Source organism: Bemisia tabaci, chromosome 3 (genome assembly GCF_918797505.1).
Source record: "Bemisia tabaci chromosome 3, PGI_BMITA_v3".
Lineage (NCBI taxonomy): Eukaryota > Metazoa > Arthropoda > Insecta > Hemiptera > Aleyrodidae > Bemisia > Bemisia tabaci.
Window position 1 is genome coordinate 48391664 of NC_092795.1, and position 26627 is coordinate 48418290.

Sequence of the window (26627 nt, forward strand, 5' to 3'; positions counted from 1 at the left end):
CCGATGAAATCACTGGCACGAATGCTGCAGGCCATCATAAAAATTGGCCGGACGAGGGCAGCGCGGGGAACGCGCTCTATCAACACTTTTCAGCGAGGGCAGAGGCTAGGAGGCCAGAAGCACCAGACCAGCGTGTGAGAATCGAGAGAGCTGCCCAAAGCAGTGAATTATGCGCCCGGTGCGAAACTTTCGTGAAAATTATGTCCGCATTCACGAACTAGCCCTCCGTTAATGGAGCGGGTGCATAAACATTGGCACGTTTGCATGAATGTCTGAATAGCCGCGCCGAGTTGAGCTTCTCCCCTTCGTTTTCTGCAACTGTTTAACTCATCTGAATAGTTGCTGCATTTGCTACCTTTGCGCGCGACAGAAAGGATTGCGTCGCCTTTTTGATTCTCATTAAATAGGAATAGGCGACGAATGCTAGTCTTTTTGCTGTGCTTTATCTATTTTTACTGTTGCTTCGAAAAATGCCCAGAAAAGTTGCCGTTGAGCGAATGCTGGTGACGTTTTCTGCATATTTTATGCTAGAAAAGCTAGAATAAGAGCTAAAATCAAAATAGTGAGGTTGGGCTTCGATGTCCTACGAGGTAAGCAGAGGTGCAAACATTTCTCGACCACGCGACCGGGCGCACAGTGGATCGAGTCAACGTCAACATGAAATTTCAGACAATAAATTGCAAATTTTGATGTTCATTACGTTACATTTTAAATTGTAAGGAGTGCTTCGTGAAGAAAATTGCCCAATGAAACGATGGCACGACTTTTAAAACCTTAAATTTTGGTAAAAACGGAGTTACAAGCTTTAAAGTTTCCGCATTTTGTCCGATATTTTCGATTAACTCGGTCCACTGTGGGGCGGGTTGCAGGCGATCGCGCGTGGGAAGGAATAACGGGAAGGACCTAAAAACAGTGTTTTAAATTGGGAAAGTCGGTGAAAACGCGTACTTCTGCAAAAGTGCATCGGTGTTTTTAATCGTAAAATCGTGGTAATTTATACGTGTAGGCTCTAAAAAAGTCATCTTTCTTTTTCCGAGAATATAGGTTTCAGTTGTATTATTATTTTTTTATTTTTTCAAAGAACTAAACAAAGCATGCATTGGAAAAAAAAGAATCTTCAATTTGCCGCCAAGAAGTATTTCTTTTTAAATCAAGAATTTTTCTGGTTAATATACGCTACTTTAAGCATTATTTTTCTTGTATCAAGAAAAAGTCAGCTTAAAGCAAGGAAAAAAAATTCTTGGCGGCAAATTCAAGAATCATCATGCTTGATCCAAGCTACTTTTTTTTTCGGTGTGGACGTTTGCTGTCAGAATGGTAACAGAAGAGCCACGACCACCCAAACTTTGTGCTACATTCACGGTCAGTTGGAAGTTCGGAACTCGTCGCTGGCACAAATCACCTCGCTCTGCTTTGATTCCACTTTGAGGTTCTTCTCTATCCGGGAGGAGGAAAACGGCTGGATATTTAAACAAACAACGCGACGTTATTTTGACCTCAAGCGAGATAAGGGTCCCCTTCCCGTGAGTGACCGCAATGACAAATGATAGGCGAACCGACATTGAATTCGCGTTACACAACCACGGGATGAGTTCGGCGAAAACACCGATTAAGTGGCGAAAAAAAAATTGATCGAGTGCGACAAGAGACTTCGGAGTAACATTCGAATTCCGTGAAACGGGCCGCCAAAGGAAACATTACTCATCCGAATGGCGGATGCCGATGGATGATCAGTGCGGAATCCTAGCAAAATATAGTTGCGCAGGTTGATACTTGGTATCGATAACCGATCACGATGTTACCGTGCTAAGGAAGAACGCCGCATGAGCATTTGAGAGTTGCCAAATTTCCTTCGACAAAATGTTCATTTTGTGGGAAAGTTATGAAAATTTTGGTTGGAAAGTTTCAAGAGCTTTAGGTGACATTGCGAACATAATTATCTGCAAAATTGGAAGAAAAATATTCATGAATTCATCAGGAAATTCCTGTTATATTAAAGAAAATTTGGCAACGCCTGAAGGTTCATACGGCTTTTTTTTCATACGTACGGCAGTATGGAGTATGAAGGAGATTAATTTAGCGCTCGCTCGCTCACGCACGCACTCTACAAAGTGCCGGGATTGTGCCGAGAATCAAAATCAAAACGGTCTTGCGTGTCGGCGCACAGTTTTTGATACTTATCGGCTTAAAGGTCACCATATCGATTTCCCTTCAGAAAGTATACCTAATTGTGTGAGAAAAATTGAAAATTTCCGCTAACATCGCGGACAAATTTATACACATGGCCGTGTGGATTTGTCCTGGACTCAGAAGTCACAGGGGTGTCTCGTCTAAGAGAAATCTACTCTACTGAACTAAGGATTCCGTTTGTCAAAAAATGCAGCAGGTCAAAAAGTGCGTTACGTAATTTATGAACAGCCCCTAAAATGATGATTATTGAGGAATATCGACTCAATTTTAGAGAAAATGCCACAGAAAATACTCGAGTCAGAGGGGAAAGAGTAGGTAATTAAATTTCCACCACAAAGAATTGACAGGGTTGTAAAGGGGTCGATCGATTGAACTCGTCGAGAGTAAAAAAAAGGGTGGAATTGAAAAAAGTCCAGGGAGGGACTCTCTTTAATTAGTGTTGCAATACATCAATTTGAAGCAGCGAGTTTTCCTGCTCTCAGAGGGATCCTTTTCTTTTTGGTTTTGGTTCCAATCATTGATTAGATCGCGTCAGACTGCCATGTGATATCCTCTCAATTGGACGTATTTCTACCAAACAGACCTATGTGGCGATGAGAAATGTGGGGTGTGCTCTAGAAATCTGCATAAGAAGCAATGTAAAAGTGGGCGTGGTTCCTTTTGAAGAATTGGAAAAGCGGGATATTGCATTCTATCAAACAGACCTATGTGCAGCTGAGTGCGGAACTCATGAGCCGCGGGCATGGCAAGAAAGCGTTGTGGACAGGGCTCATGAGTTAAAGTGCCCCGACGACCATCTCCCCGACTCGCGGGCGTCATCATTGCCGCTGACGTCACTGGCGCTTTATTATTCTCATTCACTCTTACGGCCAGAGACTAACGAGCACACCCCATATTTCTCACTTCCACATAGGTCTGTTTGGTAGAACTACGTCCAATTGAATTTCAGATGTGAACCAATACTGGGACATGCACTGTTCCAGACGGCATGGCATGGAAAAAATCTCCGGCACTTTTCTGTGTCCAGACTCCCGCTTGATCGATAAAGTCGAGTTTAAGCAATAATTGGATGACATTAACAGTACTTTTCCTCTTGAAAAGACACTTTTCTCATTATAGGTATTACAAAAAATATCATCTACCTATATTCATTAAAACTAATGAGATATACGTTCCTTTCTCTGAAAAGACAAAAAAAGGCGGAAAACCCGATAAAAAAGCAATTAAAGGTGTGGAACTATCTCACGCTGACTTTTCTCCATTTTCAAACTTTCCTGTCATTCTGGGGTTTTGAGTTACAAATATAATATACTCCGATATTTCCCGAATTTCTTGAGAAACTAGAGCATAATTTGTAGCATTACCGTGTAATGCTCTCATAGGTGCATTCGTTTGGGAAAAATGTTTTGCCTTGCCAACTTTCGTTTCGACAATTCTTTTCAGTTGTTTTGCAAGACAATTGGAATTTTTTCGCTCATTCAGACGACAGACGTGGAGGTGTGATTCCTATAATTCGAAATTTTTTGTTGATGTCTCGCAAGCGGAAAAATAGCTTCTTAAAAAAATGAAAGTTCTCATTTCCTTGAAATTCCTAGAAAATCGAAAATGCACAAAGCCACTTCAAGAAACCTGTGACCTGAATTGTCCGCGACTTTTTCCTGAAGCGGACACTTTGCGTAATGGGATTAGTTCTTCGGAGCTTTCTACCCACTTCAGGGCTGTGCTAACCAACCCTGTTGCCAGTAACAACTTGAAGAAAGGCGCGAAGTCCTCATCTGAATACTTTCCACCGACAATCAGGACATGTGTTATTAATTCTGTTCACGATAAAAGCAACGTTGATTCCCATAACGACCGTGGCGAGTCAAAAATTCACGTTCGGTAGTTCACGTTCTCCTACGACCTTGTTTGGAAACTTTGGAGTACATTTTACGATAAAGAACCATTTTTTCTGGCTTAATTTTGAAACACCATATAAGACAACAGTTTTCCCATGCAGATTTAGGTGCTGTCATGGATGTGGAAAAAGTTGTTCCTATAGAACGTCAACAAATCGTCGTCTCCCGAACGAAGGAACGTAACTCAACTCCAAGATTCTAAAATTGATTGAAAAATTCAAATTTTGGCATGAATGAACTCTTACAATTTGTGACCAAAATTTTTTCGGATTTTTGCTCGAGATTAGAGGAGAAATCAATGAAATTCTCAGTTGGGAGAGTCCAGGAATTTCCCGGTAAAAATTCAATATGCGAGGGAACATTTGGCAACATTGAGATGTAGTTACGTCCTTTCGAGAGGGAGGCGACGAAATGACGTCAGGAAAGGCTCTAAATTGCAATGTATCGAAAACCGCGTAGGTGTCTCAATTTCCAACGACACAGATTGCTTATCTTAATTTATATAGTAAATGAAAAATTGCAATACGTCAGTCCTTGAAAATTCCCCTGCTTTTCCTACTCTGTAAGATGAAATTCTGTAAACAATTCGAGAAAAGTTTTCTTCCTCCATCTTTGATGAAATAGAAAGGGAACAGAGCTTATCAGACAACGCAAACAAGATGCGTGCTTTAGCAGTTCCATCGTTAATACAGTCCATTCCCGCGTCAACGAAGGGTACACTGTGAGGCTAAGCTAAAGGGTGAAACATGATCTTACCTGGTGATCCAGAGATCCAAACACCTCCTCGATGAATTTTGACAAGCTTCGTTAATCCAACCTCCTTCAAATCCGTGTGGAGCAGCACAAGCGAGTAATGCTTGAAGAGGGTCCAGCCGCCGATGACGGCCAGATTGGGGAACAACTTCCCGATGGACGTGAGGTTGTACACCCGGTACATCACCAAATAATTCGTGATCTCCACCAACTCAGGGAACTGATAATTCTCGTAGACGGCCGCCGACACGTTCTCGAAGTGCAGGAGACGCACGAACCCGTCGACGACGCTGCAATTGCGTAGCAGATCCATGTCGCTCACATTCCAGATGTCCAAGCTTTGGACGCAGCGTTTACCGGGCGGCGGCGGCCCAGCGGGCGCCGCCGCCAACGCCTCCCCGCAGGGCACTTCGGACCCGTTGGCGCCGACACACGTCTCTTGGAGACAGAGACACTTCCCGCACAGACACAACATCGCCATCACGAGGAGGAATGGGCATCGCATTTTCGCGCTGGTCATGACAATCCGAACGCCATCACCACAACCTCGCACCCGACACTCAACCCTTTCACAAAAATCACAATTTAAAAACAAATAAAAAGCACCTACGAAAGTAGGTCTCAAACTGCGTCGAAGCCTGGGAGGCTTGAAAGCATGATCAACACTAACTGCGCTGCAGTGTTAGAAACGATAAATTAACACTCTTACATTGTTGAGGGAAACGCATCACACGACACAACCGCCGGCAGCGAATTGGGGAACAAGTGCGCTCGGAGAGATCACTGCTGCGCCAACACAAACAAACAGATGCACCTGCGTTTTCGCGGCCTCGTCGCGTCAATCAAACGCCAGGATAACTCGCGGAAATAGGGCGAATTTTTTCCGCTTCCGCCGCCGCCACGAACACAAACGCAAGCCACTGCAAGCCGCACAACTGACGTTGACGTCAAGGCGTGGAAGGGTACACATAACACATCAAAACAAGCCCGAACCCCTAGGCATCGCAGCCATCACAGCGCACGCAGCCCGAAACGCGAAGAGCACACACCGCCGAGAGATGGAAAACGAAAATCGAAACACAACAAGCGGGGTTAGAACTTTCAAAAGCACAAATTGAACGCGAAGGTCTCACAGCACGTGGTGAGACGGGAGGAATACGCGAGGGTCGTGGACCGTGCGGACAACGGCGTGAAGCGAACTGAATTTCAAACAGAAGGGAAACATTGGCTAACTTGCAGACAGCGGCGCGGCGAGAAGGGGGGAAGGGGTGAGCGTGAGGAGAGGGGACTGAGTAATCCCCTCTCCCGACGCGCCGTTTCCCCTATCGGCGTGGATTCGGGAGTTGCTTTGTCTAGCTTTGTCTGCGCGCTCGGCCTCTAAGTCCGGGTTCAACTCAGCCGCTGCGTTGTTTTCGTGCAAGTTTTCTGCGCGCAGCTTTGCGCGTCGTATACTACTGCCCATTCATAACTCCGCGACGCCCTCCCCCCTCCGGCGCCGCGCGCGCTGTTGCGCTTTGCGGCGTTTTACGTTTTTTTATTTTTATTTTGCTTAATCAATGTTTTGGGTATGCCTTCCGAGCCTCCTCCCGTCTCCGCTGCGCTTGGTTTTTTCCTGCGGGCTTTGAGGAGCTGTGCGGGAGGCGTAGTCTTGGCGGGCGAAATTGCGCCATTGCGAGCATGAGAACGCTTCGCGGAATTAATTCGACGGGTCGGTTTAAATGGATCGAATTCGATGGAGAGGAATCGGCCCACTTTAGATGTTGCCAAATTTCCACTATTTATTTTGTTTTATTTAATTTTTTTTTCGTTGGAAAGGTTGAATTTTAAAAATTACACGGAGCCTTTTTCTTCTTGAGTATTGCCTTATTTTTTTTTTAACCCCTATCAATTTTTGTGGTAAGTTCTGGGGAAAATAAATGTGAACCAAAGCAGGTGGGTATAAAAAATAATTTTTGATTTTGAAAATATTTTAATGAATATGATGTAAAGAATATATAATTTTACGGGGGAAAATACAGTACAAGTAGTCACACTGAAGGAGAAGGAAATTCCGAAAAATAATCATGGTTTAATTTTGTGTTTTTTCCAGTAGCACCATTTTCAGGTGTAAATAGATGTATTGCGTCTTACCTCTTTCTATGTTATTATAATTATATCTTCTCTTCTTTAGTTTGTATTTTTGTATTTTATTTCTTCATTTTTTTTCTGCTAACATCACGTGAAGTGAGTCCGAAAAGGATCGAAGAATTTTGCGCCCAGTGCTACGAGTATTTACAATCTTGTCAGACGATATGAATGAATATTTATAATAGGAGTTAAACTGTAAAAAATAATTATTTTAAGCCTTTTCCACTCCTCGCATATTTTTATTGAACCGTAACAAGGTAATTATGTGATCCTGATCACCTATTACAATAAGACGCACCTAACTGTTGCCGCGTCCACGGCAGATCAATTCGCCTTCAGATTTCAGAACTGCAACAATCGCTACATTGCGCGATTCTATGCGCATCGGCGCGGCGGGCATACATCGCATACAAACAACTTCAGGAAGCTTAAAACCCCGGTGATATTTCGATCTTTGCCTCAATGTGATTATTCTATCACTTCTATCTAATCAAGGGAAAGATATTAGCAAGGAAAAATTGCATATAACTGAACAAACAGTAGTCAGATATTCTTCATGAAAATTGAGGATGAGAAACATACCCAACGTCACAACGCAAATCGAAATACGTGTCTTGCAGTTTTCGTCACAAATATAAGCATTTGCATCTTAAGCTAATTCTCACTGCAGAGTTTTAAAATAGGCGTGAACAACAAAACAAAACAAACCAAAAGAGCAGAAACAAATGAACGAAAAAGGCCAAAGACCCCCGAGAACAAACCAAAATTGCATAACTATACGCAGGCCCGCCACAAGGGGGGGGATACTGGGTCCTTGGTACCGGGGCCCGGGCCCTGGAGGGGCCCGTGACGCAGGTGACAAACCACTACGAATTCATGTGTAACCCTTGTCTCGTAGGGAAAAGTGAAAAAATTACCCTTAAAATTCCGCAAAAGGTGAATAAAGTTTCAAAAACACGCTAGGGCACTATAAAATTTTCCTTACTTTTTTAGAGATTTCTATCTATTTTCAAGATTTTGAGTATATGTAGAATGATATTTTTAGTAACTGCGTTTCATTTTCTTTCGTTGTCGGATGCTAAGAGGCTCCTGTCTGGGCATCCTCGACTTCAATGGCTCAACTCCCTTACCATAGACGTGCGAAAGGGGAGTTCAGGGGGGCCCGGCTCCCCCTAGAATTGAAAAGTATCATCTGCCCCCTCAAAAAAAAATTTATAGATGTTTTGAATGCAACAATTCGAAAGTTTTTGGTGCTGAAAGTAAACAAAAAGGCGTAATTATTCTGCAGAAATCGATGGAAAATCTCCATCATAAGAGCTTCATAATGCGTCCAAATAGATTTAAAATTTCAAAAATTTCCCGGGGGAGGCCCCCCGGACCCCCCCCCCCCCTGTGCTAGGGGCCCGGGCCAGAAAATTGGTACCAGGGCCCGAGATGGGATGTGGCGGGCCTGACTATACGTATAAAATTTCCGAGCTTGAGCAGAGCCCCCCTTGCCTCCCAATTAACGATTCTCCTCCGTACATCTCTCACCCCCACTTCATTCAACCATCAAATAAAATTTTACGACCTCTCTCATCCGCTCTATACATGTCGTTTGCCTGGATTGGGCGCCTCTCATGTTCTGTTCTGTTTTGACGTCTTTTCTTCTCCTTCAATTGCTCTCCCTCTTTCTCCTTTTGGGCAAATTTTATTGCGTTGCTATTCCGCTGGAGCCTCCAATAACTCCACGGCCCGCGCAAGACGTGATGACGTATCGTAGTCTTCGTTGTTTTGATCGCGGGAACGTTGCAGCGACGTGGACGGCGCCAAGGTCGGCCCCGCGCGGCAACGTCTAAACGGCGGTCAACGAATCGACGCCTGAACTTGGAATTTGGCACTATCCGCGGGCCCCCTCCGATCCAGATTCGGGGATCCAAGGGCAGGCAGGGGGGGGGGAGGGGCAGACGACGGCCCCGTCGCACTGTCGGGCTCTTCTCAGTCGGGCGTGGAAAATTACAAGCTCGGCTCGCCAAAATAACATTTTTATGATCGTTCGTTGCGGTTACCGAAATTGAGGGGCTCGGAGGACGAGGCGCATAAGTGCAGTTCTGAAAAAAAAAAAATTGAGGTACACTGGTGAAAAAAGTAGCTTGGATCAAGAGTCCAGACTCTTAAAAACATTGACAAGAAAAAGTGCTCTCGATTCAATCGGATTTTTCCTTGAATCGAAGAGCCAAGCCTCTTGATTTAAGCGGGTTTCCATTTGAATCGAGTTTATTTTTTCGTGTCAATGTTTTTAAGAGTCTGGACTCTAGATCCAAGCTACGTTTTTTACCAGTGTATTCATGAACTCAACTAAAACTAGTCAGAGAGCATCACTGAAAAATAATACGGTAAATTTTACCATACTCTGACACAGTGCGATACGAGTGTGGTAATGAACACCAGAATCTATGGTAATATTTACCATATTATGGTGTCTGCAGAGTTCTGGTGAATACTACCGTGGTTCTGGTTATCACCGTGTAAAAAAATCAAGTAAACGCGTATAGTAGATGTCACCATACTTTTTTTAGTGTATTCTGTGAAAAATTCACGACTAAAATTCAACTTTGAAGCATCAAAAAGTGAGTTTAAACTTCCTTTCTGCCAAGAAGCTCCATGTCATTTTGAAACTTTAAACACGTATTTCTAGAAATAGCAAAAACTGCACTCATGCGCCTTGTCCTCCATCCCCCCAATTGGGAGGTCGTGTAGCGTCGAAAGGCTACCCACCCAGACCCAGATGTGGGGTGTTTTCGTAAGCTAATTGTAAATTGGACTACAAATTGCAACTAGGAACTACAAATTCCGGCTAGTTTTAAAAACAACGTATGGACAATTAATGTCCTCTATAGACATATGTGTTTTTACAAACGAGTCTGAGATGTAGTTACTGATTTCACCAATTCCTATTGCGATTTTAGTCAATGTACAGTTGTTTCTGCATGAAAGAGATATGAAGAAAACAGGGGTATCGATAAAGGCAGTGTTTTGGCTTACCTTAAATTTTCTCAACTCTACAATTTTTTGCCCATTAGGGATCTGGATTTTACGAAATGCATATCATTGCATCATGATTTGGTCATTTCCGGTTCTCTTTTCGGGTCCAATCCTGTTCTAAAAATGGGTCTGACGGCCGATTGGGGCGAAAAACGCGGGTTTTGTGGGATTGCGGTCAAATGATAAAATCATTACCAAATACGGTAAAATTGCTGGTTTTCAGGAGGGGGGGGGGCAGGAAATCCCCATGGATGTAGATTATCATTCAATGAGCAGTCAATTTCACCCTTTTTTCTATTTAATTTTTAGTATTTATCTAGTTACCCCTCCTTCTTTCTGCATACATATGTACTTACGTACAATAAAATAGAGACAATTTCAAAAGAAAAGCCAACCCTGTCGCACAATAAAATTGCCCGAGAACTAATTCCAAATATCGGGGCATCCGAGCTTTGCAGTGGCGAGGCGTGAATGATCGATTTTCAATTTTACCCTCTTAAAGGTATGGTAATGAATCGATTATTAAGGTGTTCGTTGCGAACATCCTGTTCATCGATCCTTTGCCGTAGGATTAAATCGCAGACCAATCGATATATCGCAAAGCACGCCACGCCACCGGAGCTTTGAGCATTACCTTTTACGCTTTGACGCTTTGCGCCGCAAACGAACTTCAAAACGAAGTTGTGACGCTGATTAAACATCGACTCCCCTATTTGCATTCCCGATAACCCAATTTTTCCTTACGAAGATGATTTCCTTTTTATTTATTGAATCCAATTTAAACGTTTCAAAAGCGCACGACTCCTCGAAAGACGATTTTTCCCTCCCGCTGATTCGCGAACGATCCCGTGGTGCGGCGGAAGGTTTCTTTCCATAAATCCTCTCCTCCCCTTGCACCGGTCCCCACCCTTCGCCCCCCCCCGGGGGGGGGGGGGGGGGCTCGGGTCATGGCTCGAGTGTAGTCCGCGAGTAGTGCGTTGCCCTGCCAAATTCGTGACCGACCGGCATCTCCGTTTCCTCGTGCTCTTTTCCCTGTGCGTCGCAAGGGCAAAATAACGCTGCAGTTCATTCATCTCTTTTCTTTTACCCCTCTCGATCTCGGGCTGGAAATACACCGGGCCACAACAGAGTGGCAGACCCTATTTGGTCGGCGCTAAGCCTCCATTTACGACTGTCCCTGCGAGCTGATTGTTGAAATTGATAGACAAAGCAATAGACACAGCGGGCTGATTATTGAAATTGATAGACAAAGATACAGACAAAGATGACATAGGGGGTATGGAGCGATCCTATTGGATGAAATGTGTGGCTCTTATAGACTAAAGGAGAAAATGATGGACTAGCTGTCGGGTTTCTCGTGAGTTGCCGTTAGTTAGTCTATTACCTACTGCCTTTGTCCATTGCAACCACCCGCTTCCACCAACAGGTTCCCTTCATATCCCTTTTGTCATCTTTGTCTATAGCTTTGTCTATTAATTTCAATAATCGGCCCGCAGAAGACATAAGAAGTATGGACCGATCTTATTGGTTGAAATGGGTGGTTCATATGGACAAAAGGGGTAAATGATGGACTATAAGTATCGGGTCTCTCGTGGGTTGCCGTTAGTTAGTCTATTACCTACGGTCTTCGTTCATTGCAAGCACCCGCTCCCACCAATAGGATCCCTCCATATCCTTTTTGTCTACTTTGTCTGTAGCTTTGTCTATCAACTTAAACAATCAGCCCGCTGGTTTTGAAGGGGCTGAACATAAATGACCTAAAGTAAGTACTTAGGGGCGGTTCACAAAATGCGTAACGCTCTAGGGGAGAGGAGGGGTCGAAGAGAGCGTTACGCCATTTTGTTTTTACGCGTTAACGGATTAGAGAAGAGAGAATTTACATCGCGATTGTCAAGCCTATAATGACCTTTGGTATGAAGTGTGGCAGTTGAAGAAGGAGACCCACGCTACGTCACAAAAGCATTACGAGGGGCGGGGAAAAGAGTCGAGAAATCTGAAATTTAGCGTAACATATTTCATTAACGGGTCATTGGAGAGGAGGGGCAAAGGCGGATTTTGCGGGACATTATTGATGGGGCCATTTCGTGGTGTTGACTAGGGTGTCCGGTAGAATAGACAATGTGAGGGAGGTCTGCGGGGGGGCTTTTCATGGAAATTTTTTTTAAAAGTATTCCCCAAAGGTCAAATTTCAAGAAATGCGGTTCAGGATTTGTGAAATAGTTGAGCGTTAAAAATTGACTGATTTACTTAATTTTTTCTGAATATTTACACTATCCATTCCTAGGGTGTTAAGTCGTAGCTATTGTTAAGTGGGATTAAGGAGAGGTATGCAAGTGTTCAGCAAAGTGCTCCAGAAATTTTTTTCGTGTCCCGTAATATCACGTAATTTTACACAAAAAAACGTAAATTCTAGTTCTGCTTTTCATTTCTCAATACTTTCTTCTTCTTTCACATCAAGATTCGCCTATCTATCAGACTTACTTACCGCGTTTTTACGTTTTTGAGCAACTGGGAGGGGGGGGGGGTCGTCAAAGTCAGAGTTACGTAATTTACATGGGGCCGTGTCTAGCTTAGGTTAACGAGGCGATATATGGCACAAGTAGGAGTTCGAAAACCTTAAATTGAACGTTACGTAATTTATGGATGGCCGCTAACGAACTCTATTTCGGTGTGCTTCGATGGTGTTGTTGAGGCGCTTACAGTGCCTGATTTTATCACGGAGCGTTCCGTTTTCCGAAATGAGCGTATCGTAACTGCGCTCTGCAGCAACCTGTAGGCAACCTGTGCCTGCATTACATTTATAAAAATTGGAATGCTATGAAGTTGGATCGTAAAGATTTTGTCTCTATTTTGGTTGAAATATCTGTTCATGAATGGAAGCTGTGACATTTTAAACGCACTAACTCGTCAGAGCCTGAAGAATGTACGTATTTGAAAGCTGTCGGGTACTTTTTTCGGAATACTGCTGAAACCACCTCTCTCTTCTGTTGCTGAGTTATGAAATTTTTTAGTCAAAAGTAGTACTTCTTTCAAAGTTCTATAGATGAAAATTTAAAATTCCCTACAAAAGTTAAATTTTTGGCTTTTGACCGATTAATTTCCGTGATATAACGAAAAAAATTTTAGATAATTTCTGCTCAATGACCAAGTTAAATAGCTGCAGTAAATTAACTGTACTAAGGTAGCGTAATAAATTGCTTTATAATTAAAAGCTTGAATGAAGGAAATAACGTGAAACAAACTTTACCCCAACTTACCCCATTCAAAGGCGCACCTACTCTTTTGAGTGTACCTTTAAATGGAGAGTCTGGACATCGAGGTTAGGCGCTCTCTCTGCCAGTGACGAGAAATAAAATTCCCCCGTGAATTTGAAAATGTGTTGTGTGGACTACCTGAACGAAGCGTCTTGGGGTTCAGTTTGTCATTTCTGACGTACCCAACGTGGTTTCCTCGTGATTTTACCTGTGCAAAGTCTACTCATTGTCGGTTGATTGCATCTCATATTCACATTGCGCAACAGACCTACTTAACATGCCGCATTTGCATCTTTTGTTATCCGACTGAGCGACGTTGGATGCACTTGAAATATGGAATATGGTCACGGTTTACACGGCTCAACTGCATCCTTTTTGTGTGCAAATTTCACGACAATACCGACAGAGACCCGAGGGAAATTTTCACTTAGTATTCGCCCTTCGCACAGCAAAACCCGGAGCTTTATTTCACGGGTCTGATGTCCTGTCCGAGATCCGCGAATTTGCACGTTCTTCCCGTCGCGCGTTGACTATCACCAGCTGCGAGGAAGGCATTATTGGATTTTATCCGTTCTAAGATACGTGATTCGTGCAGGGAGATGGATTTATGGGCTACTTTTTGGACATCTGTTATCACGTCGCTCTCCTGACGTTAGAACGTATCTCAATTTCTGCTTGAGCCCTGTTCTCCATATGAGCCTACGCATGCTTTCCGAGGCTCATGTGGAGAGAGAGATACGAGCTTACGTCAGAGAAACGACGATAATTCATCGTTGAGAAACCGAATTGAGTTTTGAGCCTCTCGTGGACAGATAATATCTTCTGCTGAAATGATCAGTCTGCACTGTAATAAATTAAAAAGATATGAGTATCGCTGTATTCAGGTTATGCCTTATCGACGATTTTTTCTTCATTTTGCATCTTGTGTTGTGATTATAGCTCTAGGAATGATCGAACTGTCAGCAGAGAGAAACCGTGCTATATTAGCCGCTCCCGAAAATGTCATCATTAATTTTTTATTCTTGTGAAGAAAGAGAACAAATTGAAAAAAAAAAATAAAGTAGTCACAACCAGAGATTTTCCGTAATTTTCCCTCTCCTAGATTTTCTTACTTCTTCCTTAACACTAAAACAATTTTTTTTGGCTTTGGTTTCCCCGCAAAGTAGTTTAAGCCTACCACTATTTTACCACCTTGTGAGTAATAGTGTTAAAATTTAAGTATATATCTAAATACTGAGCTAGGGAGCATGTGGCCATTTAGAAGTTAAGACTTTGACTCCTTCGTCCTCAATTATCAGCTATCACTACACATATGTATGTACCTATGTCATTGTACCCTCTACTTCTCCACTTCCACCAAATAGGCTCTCATCCTCTGAAACTTCATTCTTTACCACCAGTTGCACGCGCCTCCTCATTTCAAGCAATTAGACTTTAATCCCGCTAACCCCAAATTAGTCAGCTCTACATCGCAGTGATCTCACTTGATAAAACGCCTAGATTGGAATGAGGAAAAATACTGAAAACCGAAGAGCAGAACGTTTTACATAACGAATACATAGACTGAACCGAGGTCGATAGACGCAGGATGGTTCACCATCTGACCCGAGCGCAGCGTTAGAGGGCGTTAGAATCCTCAATTTTTCCGTTTTTTAAGATAATTATTCTGCCATTCTGAGGAATAACGCTGTAAGAACAATTCAATTTTGCCACATTTACCCCGAAAAGAACATTTATTATGGAGGAAACTTACGCATATTTTTCCTTGAAATTTTCAGATATTTTAGATTGAATTGCGAACAAAATTATTTAAAAATGTTTTAGAAAAATATTTACAACTTTCTCAATAAATTCGTATTTTATCAAAGGAAATCCACAATTCGATAAATCGTGGATTGAGGGAATGAGGCAGGAAATGAGGAGATTCATCCGCCGGAGGAGCTCTTGCAAGATCGCTGTCAGTGGCGGTTGGGTGTCGCAGAGCGCGCAAAAGCGCTATATAAGAGCGACTTAATAGTAGTATCAAAGGAAATTTGGCAACGCCTGAAAGTTCATACGGCGTTTTTCCTCAGAACGGTAGTATTTCGTGTGTGATTTGACACTATAACAGAACTAGCCTATTGCGATCAATAAACATTCCTGTCGATACTCACAACTAATATTCTATCTTTCGAATCCCGTAACTCGATTAAAATGGTTTTAGGTCAAGTTCATCGTATGCGCTGCCACCATTCTCGAATATTTTCCGTGTTTTTTTGGCACAGTCTTGCAATCTGTGCACGTTTCCCCCTCTCCGGGGTTACGTAAGTTCCGTTTTATGGCGCCACATTGAAAATCCGCGGATCTGGCCGCGGGTTTGGCGAGGTTCGGGTTCGCTCACCATCAAGAATTCACATTTTTATTTTCGCACTGCTGCTATTTTCCTCCTATACAACTTGCAATAAATCAACGGGAAAATCACGAGAATAAACGGCCGGGTGAGTTTGACTATGAGGTCAGTGTACGTGGACTTGGAGCATAACATTCGTTCGCCGTTTGGGTGCGGGTGAATGTAATTGTGTGAATTTATCTGTCCTTTCGCGACTCTGTCTGGACTGTAAAATCAATTTATTTTTGAAAAAATACCCTAACTCAATATTAGCCGTTTATATATTCAGAATTTACAGTCTGCCTGCAGTTAGGACTGTAGCTGGTATATGTGTCAGTTTATTGCTCTATTAGTCTGTTTGTCGGTCTACTTCTCACTACACTATAGTCAATGTTACAACTTGCGTCTATCCAATTTTAAGGGATGATCAGACAATTTCACAAATCGTAAGCTCACTCCTACTATAATGATTCTAATATCTAGAGAACCACGGGAACCTCTTGAAAAAATACGTAAATCATGCGATGATCCGACAACATTTAGCAATAAGGAACCACTATTTCTGGCTCATTTTAGAATCAACGTAATGCCATTAGTTTTACTATGCAGACACGTGCTTTCATGGAAGAGCTAGAGATAGTAGTTTCCTACTGCAAAGTGTAATCCATATGTATCTTGACGAATAACGCGCATGAAACGCCTACAAAATCGTAGGTATGCCTCAAGCGTCACCCCTACGATATAAATGATAAGTTCTTACTGTGTCGAATAAAATCGACTAAATCAAAAATATGTTATCCGAACGATACAATTTTTGAAAAGCGTATTATTGTCTAGGAGATCGATGGACTTTAAAGTATTGAAGAATCGCAAAGGGAACCCCGCACTGAAACAACGGACACAAGATTTATACACTGCGCACCTCTTGATGGCGAAGAGGGAGCGAAGGGTAATGAAGATGAAAGGGAGGGAAGGGGCAAGGGGGCTTAATTTGTTAAATTGGAGTTGCGGTGCCGCGTCTGGTCGCGCCGTCAAACAGGTGCCCAACTTGACCAATCTGACCCCGTGACCAAACGGAGGCGGCATTGCGATTAATTTGTTCTTTTTCCTACGCGCGCGCAGATGTCGCATTTTGCGAAAATGAAGAAATTTTGGGTCTGAAATTTTCAATTTGAATCATAAATATGGACAGAGCGTTAGCAGCTGAAAATGAAGCAGTTGCGCTTCCAATTGATTGAGGATATTAAGACATAAACTTGAAAGTTAAAATGAACCAGGAGCGATCGTAAAATTTCAAAGTTTTTCGGATATAAAATCTTGTGATAATTGTCATTTTGAATTTCATTTTAATGTTCTATTATTTATGTCGTCGGCCACAACAGGCAATTCATAAAATGCCCGGGCAGATTGTAAAATTTTGAAAGTTTACAATGTCTCGTATGTTTTTACGAAGAGCACCCGAATTTTCAATATTTTGAAAGTAGGATATTTTTCTTTATCAAAGTGCTCCTCATATACTTTTAATCGTCGAAAATTTAAAAACTTTGCATTTTCAAAAAATAAGCATCTTTTGAAATGAATGTTCATTTCTGGGCTGCACATTATTACAGCAACCAGACGATGATGCATATTTTTGAAAATAATTTTTGTGTAGGAAGAAAAACAGTTATTTTGTCCAAAATAATCAGATGAGGCAGAATTTCAATCTGAGTGAGAATGTTTGACAAAATGCCTGATTTGATTATATTTGCATGCGGCATTCGCAACCACAACTTACTCTTCATTGTCGGCTGTATACAATTTCACGTGCAAACTTTCCTATAAACTATATAAGCAGCAAAATATCTCTCTATCAAGGCTAATCGAGAGTACTACCTCAAATCAAATTTCCTTTTGACGCAAATGTATTCCCTTCTTCATTTAGACGAACACAAGCGCAGAGCGCCAGAGTGGTTTTACGCTGTCTCCCGTGATTTCAGAAACGAATGCTACGTCTTCATGTATTTGGTATTAATACGTATGAGAAGCGTTCGAATTTCAAACGTCAATTCTATTCTTAGACGCTTTTCCTGAGGTAGATATATCTTATTCCAATCCTTGAAAATCCTCCAATCCACGGGAGAGGACGGGAAAGAACCTCTCATTACATAATAATAATGTTCCGATGAAAGTCAGAGCCGCTGAGGAGATTTTGTTATCGATTATCGATTGATATGCAAACGACGATAATCTTGCTGGCACCTAATCGCGAGCGGCTTGAGGGACGACGAAAAACCCGGCGGTCTGAAATATTTCATGCATAATGAGATGGGATTGTATTAGTTTTAGAAATTCACCCATTTATAAGAGATGAATCATTACTAAGCTCGGCAAGACGAGTGGTAGCTCAATTAATTATCAGAAAATTGAAATTTCGATCATCACTTCAAGAGATCATTATCATATTTGCGTTTGTCTGATGCCGTGACAGGTGCTGGAATCGATTGGAAGTGGAATCCCTCCTTTGCTTTATATCATTATGTCAATCAATTATATCTTTAATGAAGATGCTCCTTCAGCAATTATTTGTTCCATCGAATCTTACCTTACAAGATGCGTACAGAAATAATGAAGTGTAATTAGACTTTTTTGCCTCGTACAAAATATCTTTTGCCCTCCCGTTTTAGCTCTAATTACAGACCAATCTGAAGAAATAATAAGTTCCCTTCGAACAAATTGAGTTTATATATTTTTCAATCCGAACCATTTAAAAAGTCTTTTAAATCACTTACAGAATGGAACAAATTTTTATGCAGCTTTTTCAATATTTCTAGATTTGTCAATAGAGGTACACCAGAACTCATTTTAATAGTAAAATAAATTCATGTTTCGTCAAATACGTACGTGTATGTCACGTAGGCTGATATTAATTTGTTTCGTTATAATTTAAAAGGACCAAGTGCATTTTTCAGACAAGATCTGTAACGATAAAGCAATATGTAGAGCTACTGAAAATGGGTGTGTTTCCCTTCAATAAATAAGTCTTTTTTCGGAAGACGATTCACAAGCGCCATGGAACGATGTATCAAATCTCCAAAAAAAAAATCGTTGAACGATTTTGTTTGAAAATTTTACCGTCGACATGTATGACAGGAAGGAAATGTGTCCAAAAAAATCCACAAATAACTGGTCAAACAATTTTTCATGCGAAAAAAATAAAGTACCAGAAAATATCCATGACCGTTGCATGACTCGTGATATTCTTTCTATAAGAGAACGGAATACAGGTTCACAATCACCCTACATACATTCAATGCCTCTCTTAGAAAAATACCTCAAAGCAATATCTTACAACGGTCATTGAAAACAACTCGTATAAAATTGAAAATTCCAGATTCTGCTAACCTCTTACAAAAACCGCATGCTGCTCTTACGAAATGTTTACTCTAAGCGAGAGCCATCTTCACCCTGTAGTGATCTGTGCTGCCGTGCTCAGGAAAAACGCCGTATGAGCCTTCCGAAGTTGCCAAATTTCCCTCGATAAACATCGAATTTTCTGAGAAAATTTTGAATATTTGTTTCCCAAATTTTCACACAATTTTGTATGCACTTTGATCTAAAACATCTGAAAGTTTCGAGGAAAAATATGCATACATTTCGTCAAAACTGCATGTTGTATCAAGTGAAATTTGGCAACTCTTTAATGCTCATACGGCGTTTTTCTTTAGCATGGCAGTGTAAATCGTGGATTTCCAAGCTTTCAAGTCCAGACGTTACGCAACTTTTATTCGGGAGAAAAAAGGGAGGAGGAGAAAAGGATGGAGGTTCTTGATCGAGCAGGATCGGCGATTTTTCACGTACAAATTCCTGACTTCATTTAGTGTTGAACGCGCTTGTATTGGGGAGGGGGTGGGAGGGGGGCTACGAAGGTCGTTGAACCGAGCAGCTGCAGAAGTAAACGGCGATTCATTTAGCAATCTAGCCGCACACATAATAAAGTGGCCCCACTGTTTCCAAGGGGAGTCTTCCACTTACTCCTCCTTCTGGAGACAGGTTTGAGACAATGCGAAAAACAAGCGCCCATAAAATACGTAACAGGATTATGTTCAAACTCCTCCTCGTCTTTTTGGGCAAATTTTATCCATGACGTCATTCTCTTTCTACAGTGCGTCACTATAATATGAAGTGCGTTATAATGAAGGTAAGGAGATAACTTTATGGCAGGCAGAAACATCGTGAATTATGACGTGGTTGTTCAATGTTCATACATGTTTTTCATAGGACGACATCTATATAGTGTTCGAAACTCACATTGGAGTCGTTCAGCTGAACGTCTTAAGATACAACTGATTTGACTGTCAATCTACGACATTTTCTCATGAGGATAATTATAATACAAGTTTACGAAGAAACATATTCGCTATATTTGTTGAGGAACGAGGTCAAATGCGTCAAATAATCATGAAAGCTTACGTCAGAGGAGAAGCGAAGATGTAGAAATTGGCCCTGGGCAGGAGTGCCACATCTGGCACGCATCGGTGCGCAAGGAACAATAATTTCCCTCGAGTCTTCGCAAAGGTCTGCGTCTCGCGTTTTGCCTTTACGAAAAAGTCCGCCTCCCCTGCCCAACAACCCCAAATGCCCGCGCCGCGGAAGCTCTTGCGCGGCACCTCATGACGCAACCCCAGATACGTGGAAGGAGGAACAAAGGACGAACAAAGGACGAACCTTGCTCACCGCATCACTACGGAAGCGGGGCGCGGTGGAGGGATCGGCCGTGTTGCCATTTTTATCAGAGTTTAATTTTTACACATTGAAATAACATCTGGATCTAGCTAAATCTTGCAACATTTGTATGCTTCAGTTCCGTGAATGAGAACGTCGGGAAGAGATGACGCAACATGTTTTGAAGTAAGGTTTCCTGGATATTTACAAGGAATTCAGGCTCTGGGCTCTTCGTTTAAAACCTTTTTTTATCATTATTACACTGGAAAAAAACACATTGGATCTAGAGTCCGGACTCTTAAAAACATCGACAAGAAAAAATACTCTTGATTCGATCAGATTTAAGCTTATATCAAGAACGAAGCCTCTTAATTTGAGCGGATTTCCTTTTGATTTAAGCTTAAATCTGATTCAATGAAGAGTCCTTTTTCTTGTCAATGTTTTCAAGAGTCTGGACTCCAGTGTGATTTTTTTCCAGTGTATGGCATTCAAAGCGTTCACGAAAAGCGCACTAGTCTAGGTGTTTGGTCCATCTTCTTTGAACGATGCTGGCTTTGCTGAGCAATTGTGTATTCGTTAAATGCTGTTACGTCGTTTACTAACGTGACATCGGTGGTTTTTAATGTTAGAGAACTAGACAGTCATGTCAAATGCGAGTTATAGGGAAAACAGAGCGTTCAAAGTTCACGTATTTGACCTTTTTTCACGTCTGAATTTCCGGATATATAAGTCGCTATTCAGGTAAGCCTTGAAGAAAAGAAATATGACAGCAGTCGGAGCTTAGGTCAGGTCACATCTTTTCAATAAAAATAGTGAGTGACATAAATTAAAGATTCAAGTGATATTTGTGATATTTTAGCTTTAGCAATCGGTTGTGGTGAGAGTGTTATTCAAAAATGTATCTTGTGAAAAATTATGCGCAAAACACAATTTTTACGAGATTTTAAACAACTTTGGTTCAGCAATTTTGCAATGTCAGCAGGTTGCAACTTTGTCTTCCGATCAGATCGCCGAAAATCGGCACTTATCGACCAAAAGTTGACCGAAAATTGCAACTTTGCTGCAACTAATACCAACATTGTTTCAACTAGTTGCAACTTTTACATTGAAAAATGCTACTTTGGTTTTAGTACGGTGAGTTTTGTGAATGCTCAGGAAAAGTGACTTGGGTACAAAGATGAGGAGCCATCCTGGGAGATGCAAAAAGGACGGTGTGAGGGAGGGAGAAGGGCGTGAAGCCTCCGCGGGTAGTGGAACGAAAAATCAGCGGCGGCCAGTAAAAATCAGGCAGGACCAGACACAACAGTTTCATTCTGGCCCTTAACCCTGTCTGGCCCTTGAATGAAGTCGCCGCCAAAATTCGGCGGTCGAATCTGATTGGGCGCGGTCAGTGACCTCCTCTGCGTCTCGACACGCGGGCGCCGATCAGATTCGGCACTTTGAATATATTTCAGCGCTCTGATCATTATTGAATTTAATCATAGATATTAATCGCGCAGATCAAAAAATGCCTCCTTCCGCCTTCAGAGCGTGAGATTCGGAATATCTTTCAAGTATTGTCTTCAGGTCCGTCCTAACTCGAGGGGCACATATATAGTATCCTTGTGCGTGGGGCATCAACTGAAAGGGATCCAATCGTAAAGGCACCATTTCTCGTGTTTCTTTTATGAATTCGGTTAATATTAGAGAGATTCTCTTGTGCTTTTTTTCTTCTTCTTCAATTTTTTCTCTTTTGTCTTTTCCCAAACATCATTCGTGGCCATAGTAGGTAATGCTCCACTTACAGTATGTCTTCCTCGTTCATACCAGTTCGCCTTCAATATCTCGATAGGCAATGTGAGTGGCTTGGAAGCAGTAATAGTTGCTCGCCGCATTTCGGTGGTCAGCCACGATCACTCGGATTATTCATGGCTGTATCCGCTTTATACTTCACTCTGATTGTTTCTCACTCGTTCCGAACAGCTCGCCTTCAATATCTTGATAGGCAATGTGAGGGGCTTGATTTGGTTCTCGCAGCATTTCGGCCTGCGTAATAATTATTGCTGCCTAAGATTATTTCAAGATTAAATAGACGATGTGCAGGATGCAACGTTATATGAAAAGCATCGAGATATTTTAATGAAACAAATAAGACTGTAGAGGTGATCATTAATGCTCCAATCATTCGTCCGAGAAACTTTGGGGAGCAGTGTTAAAAGAAGTAACCGTGAATACTTTCATAAGTAGTTTTTGAAACACACGTAAATTGCTCCTCAAACTTCACCAATGAGAAATTGTCTTGTCGATAAAATTGCGAGCTGAAGGTGGAATCTATAATAAAAAATGAAGGACGAGCTTGCCCTTGAGGTCATTTACTGTTTAGGTGACCCACTTGAGGTTCCAGACTACTGCCTCTTATTATTACTACTTCAAATTAGTAAAAAGAAAGAAAGGGGGAAAAAACCAAGTAAACAACCGAAACGAACAATATATTTCTTGAAAGAAGACTGGCGCGGCGGAGTATTTCATAGATACCTTGCATTATGCTCATGAAATCATACCTATCAAAACAGATTTTAGGACATTAAGTTTTTAAATTTCGAGGTAGATGAGGCAAAGCGTACGTAGCTCATACGTTTTTGCACTATTGCTTTTCATTTTATTGATATAAATATTTATTTTTAATTTCTCCTATTCAAGATCCCCCTGCAGAATTTTTATTCCACAGTTTTCACATATGTAGAAAATATGGCTAAAAAAAGGTTGTGAGTTTTCGTTTGCGCGGACGGCATGGAAATTTTTCCATAATCTAACTCTGTCTAATGCCTCAAATATAAGAGAAAGCAATTTCATTTCAACAATTCGCGCATACCCAATAATATTCTGTTTTATTTTTCACGCATGATAGTGAAAGTACAATATCGATTTTTTTTTCTCACGGCCTCTTTTTCAAAAGCCCGATTGGTTTTGTCCAAAGCGTTGAATGTCTACACAATCAAAAGAGCCAACACCGAACTACAAAATGAAAACCTAATTGATATGGTGCTCGACGAGGGGATGACGGGGTGAGCCGCAAATCGACGGAAGGGGCGTTTTTCATTCAATCCATCCAATCATATTCAGAATCAATGGAGCATCTTCTCGCTTCCCCGTCATTTTCCGCCGCTTCTTTTCATGATTTATTGCCCACGTTGCCAAAGTTAAATTGAATATTGCAACGTGAGAACGTAAAGGAAACCCATACATATATTTAATGACTCAAAGTTATGGGTAAGATTTCCCGGTGGATAGTTGTGCACGGTTCGACGATTGACAAGAAATGAATGGTCTTCAAGTTCAGAGGAAATTTTCATATTATCATTTTTTATCTTTCAACACTGAATGAAAAAGAAATGGGGGTTGTTGGATGATTTTGGCTGACAATTAATTGCGGTAGTACACAAATTAATTGTAATAGTTCCCCATAAGAAATTAGGTTACTAACACAAATTACTGTCGCGGCACAACCACAATTAATTGGAAACGCCCATGTCATCCAACAAATTGGGGTAGTGCCACAATTTCAGGGAATGACCCCAAATATTTTTTTTCTGTGAATATTTTTAAGCAATACTAAAATTGTAAAACAAACCGAGAATATTATGGTTTTAAACCATGCCAAGGGATATCCTAGGGACAATGCGTTTACTCAAAGCTACTTGACGCATTCTCATATAATTTACCGTGGGTTCATCGGGTTATTTCGTTACGTTTACAAAACAAATATACTGATGTTTCTGAAGGATTATGCATTAGAAATTGCACCGTTTTAAAAATTCCATTTTCGGCTCAATTTTTGCTTAATACAAAATAATCAACGAGGTGTCATTACGCACAGCAAAGATAATGAATGTGAGGAAACAATTTGCAACACTGAAATTGACTCAAACTACATATCAAGATCCTTTACAATTGAAGCACAGGGTGCAGAATGGGCACTTCTCAGCATCTCCGCTAACGTTTCATCCATTATAGTTAAAGCAAATTGTATGAAGCTCGTTGAAACTTTCACTCACTGAATTTCCCTCAGGATGATACCTACGAAGCTGAAAACGATAAATTACAGAAAATTCACTGAATAATTTCCTCTCCAAAATATAAGTCAGCAGCGACGATTTTAAGACTCCTCAACCAAGAAATACCTCACCCCCACCCAACAACACAATTACGAAAAATTCGTAGGGAATGCCCTCTTCGGACCGCAAATCCCCTTCCACTCGAAGTGTCTGGATCAGAGACAAGAGACCCCCCACTAGTATCTTGGCCATTGTGGAAGCTTTTACTTTCGGGACATCAGCACTCCACTGTTGCGACTTACCTACATCAACGTGTTGGCAGTTTCGTTTTGCAAACAAGCCGAAACTGGCCGACGTTTCGGAAACTTGTTTTGGCTCATGACGTCATCCGAAGCTCATCATCGACCATGTAGGTAAGTCAGCAGCCGAAACTAGGGTGATGACTGTTGCTCCCTAGTAATTGTCCATAAGGAATTGTTGAAACTCCGAAAGTAAAAGCTTCCACCTGTCGCTAGGAGGCCAGTGGAGGGTTTCTTGTCTCTGGTCTCGATCCACCTATGGGTCAGTTTTCGGTTTTCTATAGATCATATTCGATACATCAAACGGGTGAGATTGTATCGATATCGATTGATTCCAAACATAAACATAGCCTCAAAAGTTAATCGAGTAATCTGGCGGGACGGGTTTTTTGTGATGGATTATTGATTCGTATGAGTACTAATTGGCCAAGAGTGGTGAAATTGCCACGAAATTTCTCATTTTCAGCTTTCCTGACTAATATCCTAAAATTTTGGTTTGAGGTTATGTTCTATTGTTTTGAACCAAACGATACATCGAACCACTAGGTATCGAATACGATCCACTATTGAAATGTTCTATAACTTTGCTGCCGCTCTTTAAAAATTTCAGAGGAGCACTATTTGACAGCAAAGGGGTGCGGCCTCGGGGCACAAGCTCAACCTACCCAAACTGAAGGAATTAGAGTGACGTTTTCTTGTCCTATTTTTCGAATGAGCTAAGCGGAAAAGCGGCGAGGGAGTGCAACTCAGTGATCCATTAGCCGTGTTTGACAGCATGTCAGGCATACTATGCAACATCACATCTGAGCCCATTTTAAGCGCTCAGCCGATAGGGAGCGCTTTTTCATTTCGACCTGCCTATAGAATTCTTCTATACTAGTGGGAATGCGTTCAAATGACGCTTCGGCTCACCAATAAGATGGCGCATAGAGGCCTCACTATTTAGAATAGATTTATCTGTTATACTTTGAGTTGGATTGCATTTTGCAAAACGGAACCAAGAGCATTCCAATGTTGCTGGAATTGTGCAACTTACATTTTTTCGAGAAAATTACTAAAGTCATGCAAAAAATTGAATTTACACAGGTAATTTTAGTCTTGAATTTATGGTTTATTGGGAGTAAAGATAATACTTGTCTAGATTAACAGTTTAGGTTTGCAACGTAAAAAAATTTGCACAATCTTAGTGAGAATGCTCTTGATTCCTTTTTGCAAAATGCAATCTAGTTAATGCTTCTGATTTCAAAAAGCGGAGAACGGTCATCGTTTTTTATGAGTGGAGGGCTGACTATACCAGTGGAGTATGATCTTTGGCCTAGTCCCCGAGTTGAAGGCGCAAACGGTTTGATGGTCAAAACGCTAACGCTTTGCCGTCACTGTAAGTTTCCTCTCTGCAGGCAGTAGAAGTTGTTCTCCACTTTGTCTCACACTCGTTGTATTCAATTCAATCTAATTTAGACCTCATCAGACGTGCGACTAAAGTGTCCTCTTCTAACAGTTGAATGTATGCACCGTTGTGTTCAACTTCTTCTTGTGCACACAAAATATTACCGTCCATAATTATTTGACTTGTTTTTGTCTTCATAAAAAATTGGCATAGTTTAAGGCCAGATATATTATTTTTTAACAAAAATCTGCCGTTTTAAAGTTCAATGTTTATTCTCAAGGTAAATCCAAGAATTCGAAAAGATCTTGAGGTGTCATTCGCGTAGAAAATTAGGCAGAAATTACAATCTTCTTTGCTAATGACTTGAAGCAGTCCATACACCTACAGCAATATACGAGGAGTTCATTGTTTTGGTACTTCAAGTTTATAAAACCTAACGGAGTGTGCTTCGTCACAGTAACAGTTTTTCAAATTTCACAATTAAAATCTGTCATATTTCGGTCAAAATTTACTTAGAAACATTAAAAAAATGCACGGAAAGTACTGAATCACTATCTCAAGGAATATTGTGTTTTTCACCATAAAAAAA

General features: G+C 41.4%; 1 protein-coding gene across 1 annotated transcript in view; it reads right to left on the reverse strand.

Annotated features, from left to right (window-relative positions):
- Positions 1-6202, reverse strand: part of LOC109030564 (insulin receptor) — a 380809-nt gene extending 374607 nt beyond the window's left edge. The window contains exon 1 of the mRNA XM_019041589.2: positions 4845-6202. Within this exon, the coding sequence (XP_018897134.2) occupies positions 4845-5361 (517 nt within the window). The 5' untranslated portion in view covers positions 5362-6202. The remainder of the gene's footprint in view (positions 1-4844) is intronic.
- Positions 6203-26627: the final 20425 nt, after the last annotated feature.